We start from the raw sequence: 14,580 nt of genomic DNA, 5'->3' as shown, positions 1-14,580 counted from the left end.
ATTGGTGTATAATCACCTGAATAGGAATCGTTGTGTTTTTGAGCCCTCTATATCCACAGACGCCGCGGATCGTCTTCCATGGAGTCTGCCATGTTGAACCGCCATGTTCCTACAGTATCCCAGAACAGATAAACCAGACACTGGCTGTAGATAGGGGCGTTGGCGTATTTCGCAACTGCCTCGTTCGCGCTTGGAAGGGAGGTTTGAAGCTACCTCCAACTTCATCGATAAATAGCACTAAATCCTACAGACTGGATCTTTAAGTCGCCTTTTAAAACCTCAACAGGTTATCAAATAATTTCTGTCAGCAGTTTGTCTGACTTTGTCTCTAATTGTCTTCTTTGCAAAATGCAATACTCTAATAAGAAATTGTTTAATAAATGACATTTTCTGATCACCTTAAATTGAACAAGGTAACTGTGGCAGCAAATACAATACATGTATTAAGTGGAATATTCCTATATCAAAGAGAGTGTCTCCTCTTACAGTATTTAGTGTAAGAGTCAAAGTATTACAGTATATTTAAACATGATCAGTGCTTATGAAATTCCTCCTTGTCGACCTTTATTCATTATGGGTAACCTAGTTTTGAGATTTACAAGTAAAACAACAAAAAAACAAATCACATTTGACTCAAGTATAAACCTGAGTCGCTGTCTGCATTTTCCAAACGACGCTGATGGTGCGAGCGTGTTGACAGAGATGATGAAAAGTGGTGAGAAAGCAGAGCAGAGAAAGCTCCTGTTGTGTTTGTTGTGGAAACACTGCTGAGCTCTTTCCATACATGAGCATGGGAGAGAGAGGGAGAGAGCAGGAGGAAGGTGGAGAGACCCTGGAAGGCCTGTGTGATACCAGGTTCTGTTAGGTGACTCCTTCCTGGATGGAAAACAGACTGAAGTCGTGGTTTAGACAGAACACAGGGCAGCTCAGAGAAAGGACTGGTTACCAAGTGAGCTTGTAAACAGGTTACAAACTGATCGTGTCATTTTATCTCATTTTCGATTTTGACCATATTTGGTTTACAGCGCGATTATGGGTGAAAAACCATACCTGAAAGAGAATGTGATGGCAAATTTTGACCAGCCAATTTGACTACAGATTCATGAACAATTCTGTTTTGATACTGTATATTTAAAGTTTTAGCAGGTGGCACTGACTTACGCAGGGGTGGCATCAAGTATGTGTCTCAGCTTTGCAGTCATTCCCAATTTATGCAATTCTAATACTGTTTATGGATGCCAGTAAGCAGAAATAAACTGATGGATTTTGCCCAAAACTACATGTAAATAGCATAAAGTGGGCAGATCTCCGAAGGGGAGACTTGTGGTTACCCATAGAACCAATTTTCTTTAGGTCAGAGGTCAAGGGAATAGTTTTTTCAGGACAATTCTTATGAAAATATTAGGAATTTACAGATCCAAAATATAGCATTTACTACTGCTAACCTTAGGGATAAGAAGAGGATATGTTTTAGACATGTCTCATAACACAAACCCATAAACTAGCAGAAAGAAAAAAAAGTTTGATGTACTTTATGCAGCTGGAATAAAAATAGAAATAATTTAATCCAGATAAAATTAACATTATTATGTACTTTTATATTCAGTAGCCTACTATTTGGCTTTGATGCAGTATTTTTTTTAAATGAATGTGGTTCAATGGTTGAACACATATTAAAGTAACAAAATTTTCAGCTAACTTTGAAGCAGTAAAAAAAAAACATTTTGACTTGACATTGACTTAAACAGCAAGAGTTCTGAAAGTGATGAGCAGGAGAAGTGAGGATTATCTGCGTTAAACAACAGAAAACTAGAGAGTGGAAACATGGATAGACAGATAAAGTGTGGGAGTGAAAGTGGAAGTGTGTTTATGAGAATATGGGGGTATGAGTATGATGTATGGCGTGTGTATCCATACACCTATGTAGGTATTTGAGAATTAATCCTAAACACATACAACATATCAGGTTACAGTGACCTGTGGAAAAAGACCAGACCTGTGTGTATGTTGGTGTCATTTAGTGTGTCATGTCAGTGTTGGGAGTATCAACAGAGAGAGTCGGCTGCAGCAGCTCCGTCTGTCTCTGCTCACTTCATGTTCCCTTTCAGTTCAAACTGCAGGAAAGTGTCAGTTCACTGCTTTTGAATACTGGAACCTAACAAATTAACAATTGAGATAATTATATTAGAATTACTCTGATTTTAATGAGTCCCCCCAAAAAATTTGGCAAGCTGCTTGCCAAAATGTACCATGGGAGTTGTAGTTAACCTCTCCCCTGAAATTGTTATGTACACAAACTTACTTCTTCGTCTTTTTATCAAAGAACCAGATATTTTCTAACGCAGCTGGTAATATTTTGGACTAATGATTTAACTGGGAGAGTTTAATGCTGACCCAAACGCTTTGTCACGTCACTTTGCTTGTGTGAAAAACCAGCGGAACCAGGGGCACCCAAAATAGCTTCTCCCACTTTGCAACTCTATATCAGTGCCTCCTTGAAAACCATATTGACTATGCATTTGATATTTCTTCATGGAGACTACAAAAAATAAAATATGCACATGGCAACTTTGATCAGTCTGCAGTCTGTCAGGTTGTCTGCTTGCTTTTTGTGATGCGTTCCTCTTACATTAAGGCAGTGGTGAGTCAGTTTAGATTTATTATAAAGCAATTTGCTGGTTTGTTTATCTCATTACTCTATTTTAGGTATTTTAGGATGTGTACAGATTTTGAATATCTGTGTGTGTGTGTGTGTGTGTGTGACTGATGGTTGGCTAACTGATGTTTGGTGAGAGCTCCATCGCCACTGTTTATGTCTTTATATTGAGATAGTGGTTAGAGTCTGTGAAGAGCTGCGGGGGCGTGTTGCTGTTTGGGTGAACCTCAAACCTCCATCACACACAGTCGAGGTAAGAAAAAGCTGCTGACAACTGCCTGCTTCCTTAAAGGATAATTCCAGTTTATTAAAGCTATTGGTTTATGTTCCAATCTAACTATTGCTAAAATGCTGGAATAAAGTCTGAGTGTCGGAACACAAGCGGTCAGACAGGTTGGAAACCACTTTCTTTGTCTGTAAAACTGAAAGTGAGCACACCTGAAAGGTTGCAATCATTGCACAAAGGAATCTGTGTCCACAATTACAGCAAGGATGGGAGGTCAAAGGTGATGCAGGAAGTGGATCTGTAATACTTTTACTAATATTTTACTATTCATATTTGTTTTCTGTTCAAATAAGTTTGGGTATCCTGGGGTCCTATTGTCTGACAGCTGGTGTTTCTCCCCCTGTTGGATTCTTATGATAGAAAATAAGCAGCGCTAGACTCCTAAATCAGCCAGGCCGTAGTCAGCTTGTTGCATTTCAGTATCTGTGCACGTCGGTTGACAAGTAACAATAAACTGCAGTACAGTCATTTTAAAAACTAGGTTGAAGCCAGTTTAGAAACAGTGTCAGTTTGGATTATACAAATAAGACTAAAACATAATTATTCTTCCTTTAACCTCATACTGACCTGGGAAAACTTTATTTTTATAATGATTAAAAATATTTTCAATTGTAAATACATGATGTCAAAGGCAGGGTAGAGTAAGGCAGTGACAGAGGCAAGTTGAGGGTTTGATTCCCAGTAGAGACACTCACACTGATGAACTGATGAACTCCTGATGAATGAAAAGAAAAATCACTCCCAAACACTGAACAAACGAAGCTGCTTCTCACTGGATGTTCAAGCTTTTCTGTTTATATATGTACAATTAAAATCACAGTTTTAACAAAATATAAAATAAATAACATTAACAATACTAAGATAAATGCATTCGGAGTGTCCAGTCTGGTTAAGTACTAGGCATCTCTTTTTCGTTTTTGCCTCCGCAGACAACTACAAACATTTGTTTTCCTCATACTACATTTCCCATGAAGCACTGGGTGTAAGCATCCCATCTCACATAATATCTTCTTTTTTTCTCTATATATTTTTTATTAGTTGTTTTTCATTAATATATATATATATATATATATATTTTTTTTTTTTTTGCACCTGGGATTTCCTCCCACCCCCCTTCCTGAATTGACCAACCACAGTTCAGCCCTGCAGCCTCCTGCAGCCAATCAGGAGCAGGTGTCCGAGTGGGCGACAGACAGTGGTGAGGTCAAAGGTGAGAGGTCACATAGGCAGAGGTCAGCAGCAGCAGTGCCCAGGTAGGCCACCCTGGTGTGTGAGTGTGTGTGTGTGTGTGTGTGTATTTGTATTACTATACTTACTAAGACCACTTTGACTTTAAACTTGGGGATCCGTATTCTCGCCTGCTTTTCTATGGGACTAAATCAGGGTTTAATTATCTTGAACAATTGTGGTCGATTTGAGGCCGCCATGCTTCCTTTTTACTTTCTTTATATTGGAACTTTGCAAAAACTGAAATTCCCAGCCATATATATTATATTTATGCAGTTTTTTATTAGCAACTAGATGGTATGAACGGCATTATTAAATTGTAAATAGTTATGTTAATGTCCTTATGACATGACAGCAGCATAACTGCACTGTATTCATAGCTGTAGAAGAAATGATCCTATATTTTCCCACTGAATGCTGGCTTTTGAAGAGAAAAAGAGTTATTTTTTGATTGTTTAGTCATGAAATGTAAAAAAAAAAGAAGAAAAAGGGCTGAAAGAGACATTTTAACATCAGTCCAAATTGCAAAAGTTAAATTTTAAAGAACTGCATGGGAATGGATTATCAATTCATTAAATACTTAACTGAGAAAAAATTCTGAAATACCACACAATGAGCCTGAGATAACCTGTTTTCTTTTACTTTGAAAGAGATAAATGCTATTTTGGTGGACTTGGTCCTGTCCTGCTGGGGGTTTATGTTTTGGATGAGGAAGTATAGTAAGACAAATTTTGTAAATGTGTGTCTGTGTTGTTTTTCCAAACTCCAGTGTTTTATTGCACCTGTCTGTGGTGTCTGTGGTGTTGCGTCGGGTGGAGATCAGTACAGTCTCAGAGGAATCCTCCTCTTCTTGCAAAAAATCCAGGAAGTGGAGAGAGTGGGAGAAACCAAATAAACAAAAAAAAAATCAACATAATTCAAATGTTCCATATAGTTTTCTCTTAAAAAATAGACGTCTTGTCTGTTTGTAAATCAGTAGTCGGAAAGGAAGTGACATTCGTCCGTTTGTTTATCACAGGAGTGAAGTGATTGATCCAGCAAACAAGAATGGATAAATAAACGATACAAATAAGCAACAAACTTTTTTGTGGTTTGTAGCGGGGGATGGAGGGAGCACCCTGTGTTTTCCAGTTGAAAGAGAGAAAAAGAAAGAAGGAGAAGGAATCAGACAGCATCGACCTTTTTCTTTTGCCTCTCCGTCAGTCCCGACGTAGACAACCGTCGGATGAAAAACAAGGTGATGAGGTGGGCGGAAGTCAGGGACATCCCCCTTTAATTGGCTCTTGAAGGTGATTCAATGGTCACAAGTGGTGGTGGTGGTGGTGGTGGGGGGGTGTAAGAATCCACAAAAAGAATACATGGCACAGGTGTATATTCCTCCCCTTGAAATGCATTCAAATCTCCCAAGTAATCAGCAGATGATATCCCAAAGAAATACTTCAACATCCAGACCGCTTCCTTCTCCCTTCAGAAGTCGCTGAGGTGAAAAACAGGAGAGATGAGGGAGGACAAGAGGTTCTGAGAGAGAAAATGGGATGAAAGGATGAACAGAAGGACAGAGGTGGAATCACAGAAGAAGTTAAATCAGAAAGTGTGTTCAGTAGCTACAGGACAGGGTGGTAGCCGAAAACCTAACTGATACCAGCAGAGAAATAGAGCCTGACTGGTAAAAAATTTCAAAAGTATACAGTTATTTTAAAAATATCCCACTCAGTATGTATCTTTGTAATTAGTTAACTAAATATGAGGGACTCTAGTTCTAACTTGATCAAAAGTTCAAAAATCTTAACCATTACAAGACAGATAAATCGTCAGGACCAATATTATCTTACTGCGGATGTATCAGTATTGGTGTATAAATCTGTCCACCAGAGAGCCCTATGGTCCCAATTCATGAATAAACAAATTTAAGGGGCCCTTTAAAATTGTATGTTAAATATTAATATTGTTATCAGCGAAAAAAAATCCAGTATCAGTAACTGAAGGTCCAGTTACTTAACCTTTTCTTGACCTTCAGAACCAGATCCTTCTGGACACTGTTCCTCAGCGGATGGAGTTTGCTCAGAACGTTCAAAGTGTGCAAACTCCATACACTGAAGACTGTCGAAAGCTCCAGAAAAAGCTAGTAAGAGGCCCTTCAGTTAAGAATTTTTTTTTCAAACTGATCAAATCAAACCAATATCAGCCCATGTATTTATATCAGATATTGATGTCCTAAAAAATCCATCATCAGTCAGCTTCTATTCATGGATACATACTGAAATCAATTACTGGCTGGTGGACATATTCTACTTTTAAACGTGAGGCGCTGTTAATTCCAATTATAGTAATTACATTTTCCGCACTAAGATGTTCTTAATACTGTTCCAGAGGCCTTTCCATTCGGACAAAATAAAATTGTGGAGTTTTAAGGTATTTCAGGGTATAAAGTGGTAAAATCTAACATTTTAAAGCTGCAGTAGGTCACTTTTCTAAAAAAATAAGTTTTTGTCATATTTGCTGAAACTTTGACAAAATTTGTGAAAAAGTTCTTCTGGCTTCTCCTAGTTATCCTAATGACATTTGCAAGAATCCACCGGGCCCGAACGAAAACAACCAATCAGAGCAAAGATAGATAGTTGATAGCTGAGTCTCATTCCCAGGTTGTCAAATATCAACGTTGGGAATGAGACTCAACAACAATTTTCAAGCCACTCGCAGAAAGGATTTTTCCATCGTTCTCAGATCTGATTGGTTGTATTTTCATTCAGGCCCGGTGGATTCTTGCAAATACTACTAGGAACACTAGGAGGAGCCAGAGGAACCAGATTTTTTCCAAAGCATACCTGCGTATTCAAATTATTTTTATAAAAAGTAACCTACTGCAGCTTTAAAATATTGTTCAAATGACATAAAAGCGTTGGCAAAATAGCGTTGGCAACAGTATCTAAAGTTTAGGACATGGAGGGAAAAAAACAAAACATAAGAAGAAAGTCTTGGCAGTAATCTGAGAGATTTGGGATTCAGGGAAGTGATCTGAGGAGGAGTCGATAATTTCTGGAAAGTTCTGTACTGGGAGGAGTGTGCGAGAGAAGCGATGAAATGGTCTGGCGTCAATCCCGTAAGTGCAGGATCGGAAGTGGAGGTGGAGGCGGTGTGGGACTAGGACTCGGAGGAGGTACGCGAGCCGCCGAGAATGAGCGACTTGTAGATGTTGGAGGAGAGGAATCGTGGGTAGGAGTCCCTGTGCATCAGCGTGTAGATCTGTAGCTGGGCGTCTTCAAACGCGTGAGGCGTCGGGTCCTGCATCTTCCTGTTGATAACCTCTCGAACCCGGGCGTCCAGACTCACCTGGAGGGAAAGGAAGTTTAGTTTATGATGGAAGATAACACATCCAAGGACAAACTGCATGGTTTCCATATTCTAGCACATAATTATCAACCATTTCCAAAAACAGACCATTCTGCAGTAAGGATTGCTGTTACGGGTCCAGTGTGTAACATTTCGTAGGATCTATCGGCAGAAATAAATAAAATGCATAAGTATGCTTTCATTAGTGTATAATCAACAGAGACCGCCATGTTTCCGCCAAGAATAGACAAACTCTATCTGCCCCAAAACAGTAGTATTGGCCAAAATGCAGATGTCCTACATATACGATTGGGCCTGAATGCATCATGTTAAGACACTAAGACTAGAGCCAAAGTTGTTCATCAAAATACTATTTAATACTATCAACGACTAACGGTCAGCTAAGTCTGAGCTGAGTGTGCTAAGAAAAGTGTCACCATGGAAAAGCAGTAACTAGATTAATTCGATTATTTTCTGTTGATTTCGACTTGTTTCACTGTTTCTAGTTTGGAAATTCACAATTGGGCAGGAAGTGGGGTTTAAAAGGTGCTCAGAAAGCACCGAAACAGCTGTAGAAAATTTGAGAGCTGGTTTCAAACTGAGAGCAAATCAGGATGCTGTACTCCAACTCAGAACCTCTGTCTCTACACTCAGATCTTCACTCGCAGGTTGATTAAAGTTGGAAGCTGTTTTGTAACGTTTTGTCATTAATTAACTTCCATGGAGGCATACATAGAGTTACCAGGGGCTGGAACACACACACACACACACACACACACACACACACACTCGCACACACTCGCCAGCAGCAACAGCAGATATTTATAGAACGACGAGCTTGCTCTTATGTTTTCCCTCTGCTCTTATTTAGGAAAGACACACACACACACACACACACAGAGATAGGCATCCTACCAAGGTCAGACATGCAGACAGACAGCCAGGCATGCATCTTCTCTGCCAAACTCACACGTCTAGATATCTCTGTATTTTTGCGTGTCTATAAAAAGCGTCTGCTGCCAGAAGGCGATGAGAGCAGCAATTTATAGCTTCCTGTAAACACACTGTACGCACACACTAACACACATGCAGACAACTGTACATTCAAACACACCAGTGCCTGAACATGCTAACACACACACAATCACACACACACACACACACACACGGTTGATGGAGCCTGACAAGCAAAGCCTCCAGCGCTCATACTAAATAAAGCAACCACTGTTAAACACACACAGTCAGTTAAAAATAGCAGTAAAGCAGACCCCCATTTCTCACCAGAAGAAAAATAAACTTTAATACACTTACTGTGTGTGTGTACTGCATTACGTCTGCATTTATAACCAGCAATAATCACTGGTTCTATCAGTCGGGCTCGCATTTCTTAAGGTGGGTGTGCTCTAAATGTGCAGCGTACACCAAAATGTAAGTTCAAATAAAGAAGCCGAACGGGAATTTAACACACAGTTAAACAGCAAAAAAGTGTGACATCATTTTAAGTTTGTAAAATATTGGATAGAACAAATAAAATATTAATGTATGACTATTTATTTATCATTGATTTATCACTTGGTCAAACAATAAAAAAGTGGTCTACTGATTTGGGTTTTTCGATGGCTGTAGATATTTAGAGAGCAGGGTGGCCGATATATAGTGCCAATATCAAAACAGAGAAAAATGATGTATAATTCTGTTCTATTCTACAGGAAATTCAGGCATATGCTTACAGCGGGATACATGAGCGTTACAGTACAGGGCTCGAAAACCAAAACTCACAGAGGGGAAAACTACCATCGATCCACAGCAGCCACACTGACGAGGCTGCCTGCAGAAGGCCTTGTCTGTACCTCCGCCTCCTTCTCACAAATGCTCCCGGATGATGAGCCTGATGTGCTCAGTAAATTTCATGACATACCATCTGTACATTTCCTTTGTGAAAGTAGGATTTTAGCCTGATGGCCATAGAGGAAATCTTTATCAGTATTAATATCAGTAAATTCTATGGAAAAAGCTGTTGGTACAGACAGAATGACAAACTGACTGACAGAATGTCACTGGGACCAAGAGGAAGATGAAGCAACAACCCCACTGGAAAACAAAATCAGCCTGATCTTTTTTCAAAACATTGCAGTTCCCTAAATTAAAATCATCTCATTTCTGAGAAGAGCAGACCTTGAGCAACAATCGCCCAATGGTTCAACATCCTGAAGTGATTAACGAGCAATAATCTCTGGGAATTTAAACAATGACACAAGCCTTAAATCTGAAAGCCCTGAAACAATCTGAAAATGTCCAGGGCAAACACATAGAGGAGAACTTAGTCTCTCTTACTTTATTCACGAGAACTTAAATACATAGTGTATATACTTTCATTCATAGTCTTATATTTTCTATTATATTTTGTAATATTTTATTTAGTGATATTTTTTGTACTCTGTTTTGCACTACATTACCCTATTGCTGCTGTGTCAATCTGGATTTCTCCTAAGGGGGATCAATAAAGGAATATCTTATCTTATCTTAATTGGGAAACAGGAAGTGATTCCTAGACTGCGATGTGACAGAGGGAGGCAATCCTGGTTGGCACATTCAAGAGATTTAAAGTGACGTGTGAGAATTAAGTAAGCCAGTGGCTCTCTTACCTCTTTTGGCGACAATATGGAAATGTAGTCCTCGTATATGGTGCGCGCTTTCTCCTCAATGGCGTTTTTGTTGATTTCCTGTTTGAGGTCTTCGCAGGCCAACCAGAACAGCATGTTCTCCTCGCTGTACTCCGTTCGCAGGAACTCCCGGAAAACATTTCGGCCCGCCGGGTTCCTCATCAGCTTGTCGAAGGACTGCGACCACAGCCGGATCTCTTCCGCTGAGGGTTTGCTGCTGAGAGAGGAGGAGTGGACAGGCGGTTAATGTCTCGATTGGTTGATTTATTCATTCAATCATTCCTGTTTATTTGTTGCTGAATGACTGTAACGATCCAAAGTTTATGCTTAAGTTTAAGAGAAACGGAAGAGGAAGAAAGAATTACTAACTCCCTCAGCTGTAGAGTTTATATTGGATGGACAGCGCTTCTGGGTCTGTAAAGTGAAGCCAACGCAAAAGTCTTACAACTGGATTCTATGTAATGGCCAGCAGGGGGCAGCTCTATTGGCTGCAATAACACACTGATACCATGCAGTCTAATGGAGAACTAAGCCGACTTCTCATTTGATTTAAGCTACAAGCATCTTAGAAAATTCATGTGAAATGACTATTATATTTCAGAATGCAGTTGTTGACATGCTAAGTGTAATGATTAGCATCTTACATATAAATACACACATTATTAGCATTGTACATCCACCCAAAATGTATGTTTTCTAGAATGTAATGAACATTACATCCTGAACAACACTTGAACATTTAGGAAGCTCTATTGGCAGAAGTAATTAAGTGTTTGAGCAATTGAGTAATTGTTGCATTTTTGTTACCTTAGAATGAGCCTTCCATGGAGGCCATATTTCTACAGTAGCCCAGAGCGGACAAACCAATCTGCTGTAGATTGGGCCTTTCAGGTTTTTAAATGCAGACACGAGCAGTGTTCAGTTAGTTGCAATTTGTAACTTCACTGCTAGATGCCACTAATATAAAAATACAAATCCTACACACTGGTCCTTTAAATCCTGCATTCACACTAAAAATCATGTGTGTATGTGTGTGTGTGTGACAGCGCTCCAGACTCACCAAGCTTCACAGTTTGGTATGGTTTCCATCTTGGTGTCCTGTGATATTCTCTTCCTCCTGCTCCGCCTCCATCTCTCCTCTTCATTCCTGACAGTGAGACTGACATGATAAAACGGCTTTCAGACAGGAAACACGCACGCACACACACACACACACACACATACAAGCACACACACACATGCACACTAAACCACAGCTGACAAGAAGAGTAATTGTTCTCAGAACTATAAACACATGTACAATCACCCACAAGGATATTACTACTCCATTTAATGGCAACTCTAACCACAGTTATGTTAACAGCAGCGTTAGGCTGCAGCTACAGGTGTCTATAGTTTCACTGTGTGTGTGTGTGTGTGTGTGTGTGTGTGTGTGCAGGTGTGTGTGAGTAAGAGAGAGAAGGAGGGGACGAGACGACAGAGACGAGCACGACGAGAGAGACAAGCGAGAGAGAGGAGAGAAAGATGAGAGAGAGAGAGAGGGAGCTATAAATAATTAGTTCCCCTGTGGGAACTACAGAGACCTAATCACTGTACAGCTACTCTCTGACTAATGCCTGGACACTCCATGTGTGACTGTGAGCAGTTTTATCCAACGTATTCCTCTGTGTGTGTGTGGGTGTGGGTGTTGTGTACCAGCCACCACTGGTCTAACAGGCTCTGCCAGTGGACTGCGTCAGCTTGGGCTGTGCTTTCCTCCTACAAGATAACTGATTCTGACATTCTGACAGATATTGTTTGCAAGCTTAAGACAAGATAAGGGCAACTTTTAAAAAAGAAAGCCCAGTAACTGGAGTCAACCATAAACACATGTTTTGATGATACCCGCCTGTGATAATAGCAAATAGTCTTCCTGTTTCAGCAGAGAACAATGGCCGGACACATTACTCAGTCATCTACAGCAGCAGACAGCTATAGCACCCAGAACAGGAACCAACCAGCTTTACAGAACTAAACCTTTACTTTAATTAGCTCCATTATTTTAGTTGTTCTTAATAAATCGATAGAGATGCTGTATTGACAAGAATTTGGCAATTCAACTACAAAACTCAGCTAATAAAGGGGCGTACAATATCATATATTGTGATATATTGCATCAAATATATTTTGGATAGGTGTGAAAGTATAAAGACAACGCCCACATTAGATGCATCAACTCTGTACTCTTACATTACTTTTTTATGCAACCAGAACAGTGTGATCTACATTTGAATTTATCACAGTCCCTGTAACATCCAACCTAACCTAGTGGTGCAGGTTTACAGCACCCAATCATACAGTGAATCAATACAGTATGCACCACAACCATGAATGTCAACGATAACAATATATTTTTATATTTTCTTAATAAATAAATGAATGAAACACTCAACCAACAGATTACAAGCAGTGGTGACACCACACCTGCTGAGGTTTTCCTGACACGATAGAAGCCTCCCGCAGACATGGTTAAGGTTTATTAAAACACAAGATAAGGCAGCTGTGTGTCTTTTAACAGCTGATGTTACAACGATGACCACACGTACTTCCAGCTAGAGAAACCTCTTCCCAGTTTGTGTTTGCTTTCATTAGAAGTGCCACGTGTTTGGGTGTATATTGTCTGTGTGAATGCCGGTGTGTGTGTGTGTGTGTGTGTGGTGTGTGTGTGTGTGTCCTACCATGAGCAGCTGCAACAGCAGCACCAGCAGAAGCAGCAAGCATTGGGCCGTTGGGAATTCTGGGTAGTGGTCATGCCCCGCCCCCCTCCTGTCCCGCTCAGTGCAGAGGTCTCGCTACGACCTCCCCCCATGGCCAGCTCGCCCCCTCGCTCGGCCGGGATCGGACCTGTGTACTGCAGAGAGAGAGAGAGACAGTGAGACAGTGAGATACTGTGGTTTCTCCTGAACTGTTATGAGTCATTTACAGTGGTTAAAAAAGTATTCATACCGTTTAATTACTTAAGTAAAAGTACCAATACCACAATGCAATACTCAAATACTCTCTTAGGGTTAACGTCCTGCATTCAAAATCCTACTTAAATTAAAGGAACAAAAGTATTATCAGCAAAATGAAATTAAAAGTACTCTTTTAGGAGAAAAAACGGATTATTATATCCACAGATTGTTAATACAGATGTATCAACTGGTAGAAATCTGGAGGGTCCTGAGAGGATTAATGGGGTATGAACAAAGAAAACAAAGTTCTGCCACGTACATTTGTATTTATTTTCTGCACTTTTAGCTAATCTTTTGGTGAAATAATATTTATTTAAGGAAACAGCAGTTACACCAAAGACAGACATCTGCTCTAAACTCAAACTAACAATTCATCTGACGAAGCTAATGCATGACAAGGGGCTTTGAGGGGTCAAAAATGTTGAATAATTTATTTTATAAATCCTATTATCGTATGCGTTTTTATGTAGGTTCTTAATCTGAAAAGTAAGCAGTAAATATAGCTGAGAATTAAATTTAATGGAGGAAAGAGTACAGCACTTCTCTGAAGATCTAACAGATACTTCAAAGTGACTGCAGGTGTGACATCTAGCGTTCATCATCAATCAATCAATCACCAATTCATTCTGAGACGTTCAGATCCATCCAAACACACGTCTGTGAAAGTTCACTGATCCTTTACTAACAATGGATGATTTGCAGCTCGCACCCAGTGTACTTGAAGGGGAAAAGAATTTCTGATTACCAACTTACAGAAAGATGAAAAAAGAAAATAACTTAACATGTTCCTGACGACCACATATCAAATATATCGAACGTGTGTATCTGAATGTGGAGAAACGTGATCTCACCACCGGTGTTAGAAGCTAAAAATGGTCTTCACATGATCATCTTTGTTTACAGTAATCATACCAAGGTAGCACAGTTAATATGGCAATCATGTGGCGTCAGTGATACATGCAGATAGAGGGTTGATGGTATGAGTTGAAAGCGAAGGATGTAAAGTCCAATACAAGGTTTGAAGAAACTGTTAATTGTTCGATTAGAATCTAAATGTACATGTAGATTCTCAGGCAACATGAGGGAAGGGGGGGTTGTTGAAAGACCAGAGGGGTAGAGTTGAAAGGGGGGGGGACTAAGAGGCAGAGAAAGAGAGAATCATTTTTAAAAAATGGATGAGAGATAGAGAGAGAAAGAGATGATGGAGTAAAAGAGGAAGAGGGAAACATGAGATTTACAAATTTAGAGGGAGGGTATGGAAAAAAGAGACTGAGCCAGAGAGAGAGAGAGAGATCATGTAGAATAGGGGAAGTGAAAGAGAGCGGGTATGGAGACAGACCGGGCAATGTGATGCATCATGTGATTGAGCTGTGATCACACACACACACACACACACAAATACACACAAAGATAATCACTCACAGG

General features: G+C 39.9%; 1 protein-coding gene across 4 annotated transcripts; it reads right to left on the bottom strand.

Moving 5' to 3' along the window:
• Window positions 1–3,721: 3,721 nt before the first annotated feature.
• On the bottom strand, window positions 3,722–13,052 carry rgs19 (regulator of G protein signaling 19; the record flags this gene model as incomplete). 4 transcript variants are annotated; one of them, XM_035656353.1, is given in 4 exon segments in its annotated part: window positions 3,722–7,499; window positions 10,145–10,379; window positions 11,223–11,321; window positions 12,880–13,052. In XM_035656353.1, coding segments are annotated over 4 exon segments (696 nt in total), but the record flags the coding sequence as incomplete, so codon positions are not given.
• Between the last annotated feature and the right edge of the window lie 1,528 nt (window positions 13,053–14,580).

The sequence above is a fragment of the Morone saxatilis genome, unplaced genomic scaffold (assembly GCF_004916995.1).
Source record: "Morone saxatilis isolate NCDOM2014 unplaced genomic scaffold, NCSU_SB_2.0 Contig15, whole genome shotgun sequence".
In the NCBI taxonomy this organism is placed as follows: Eukaryota; Metazoa; Chordata; class Actinopteri; family Moronidae; genus Morone; species Morone saxatilis.
Note: the sequence above shows the minus strand (reverse complement) of the source record. Positions and strands in the feature narration are given on the sequence as shown.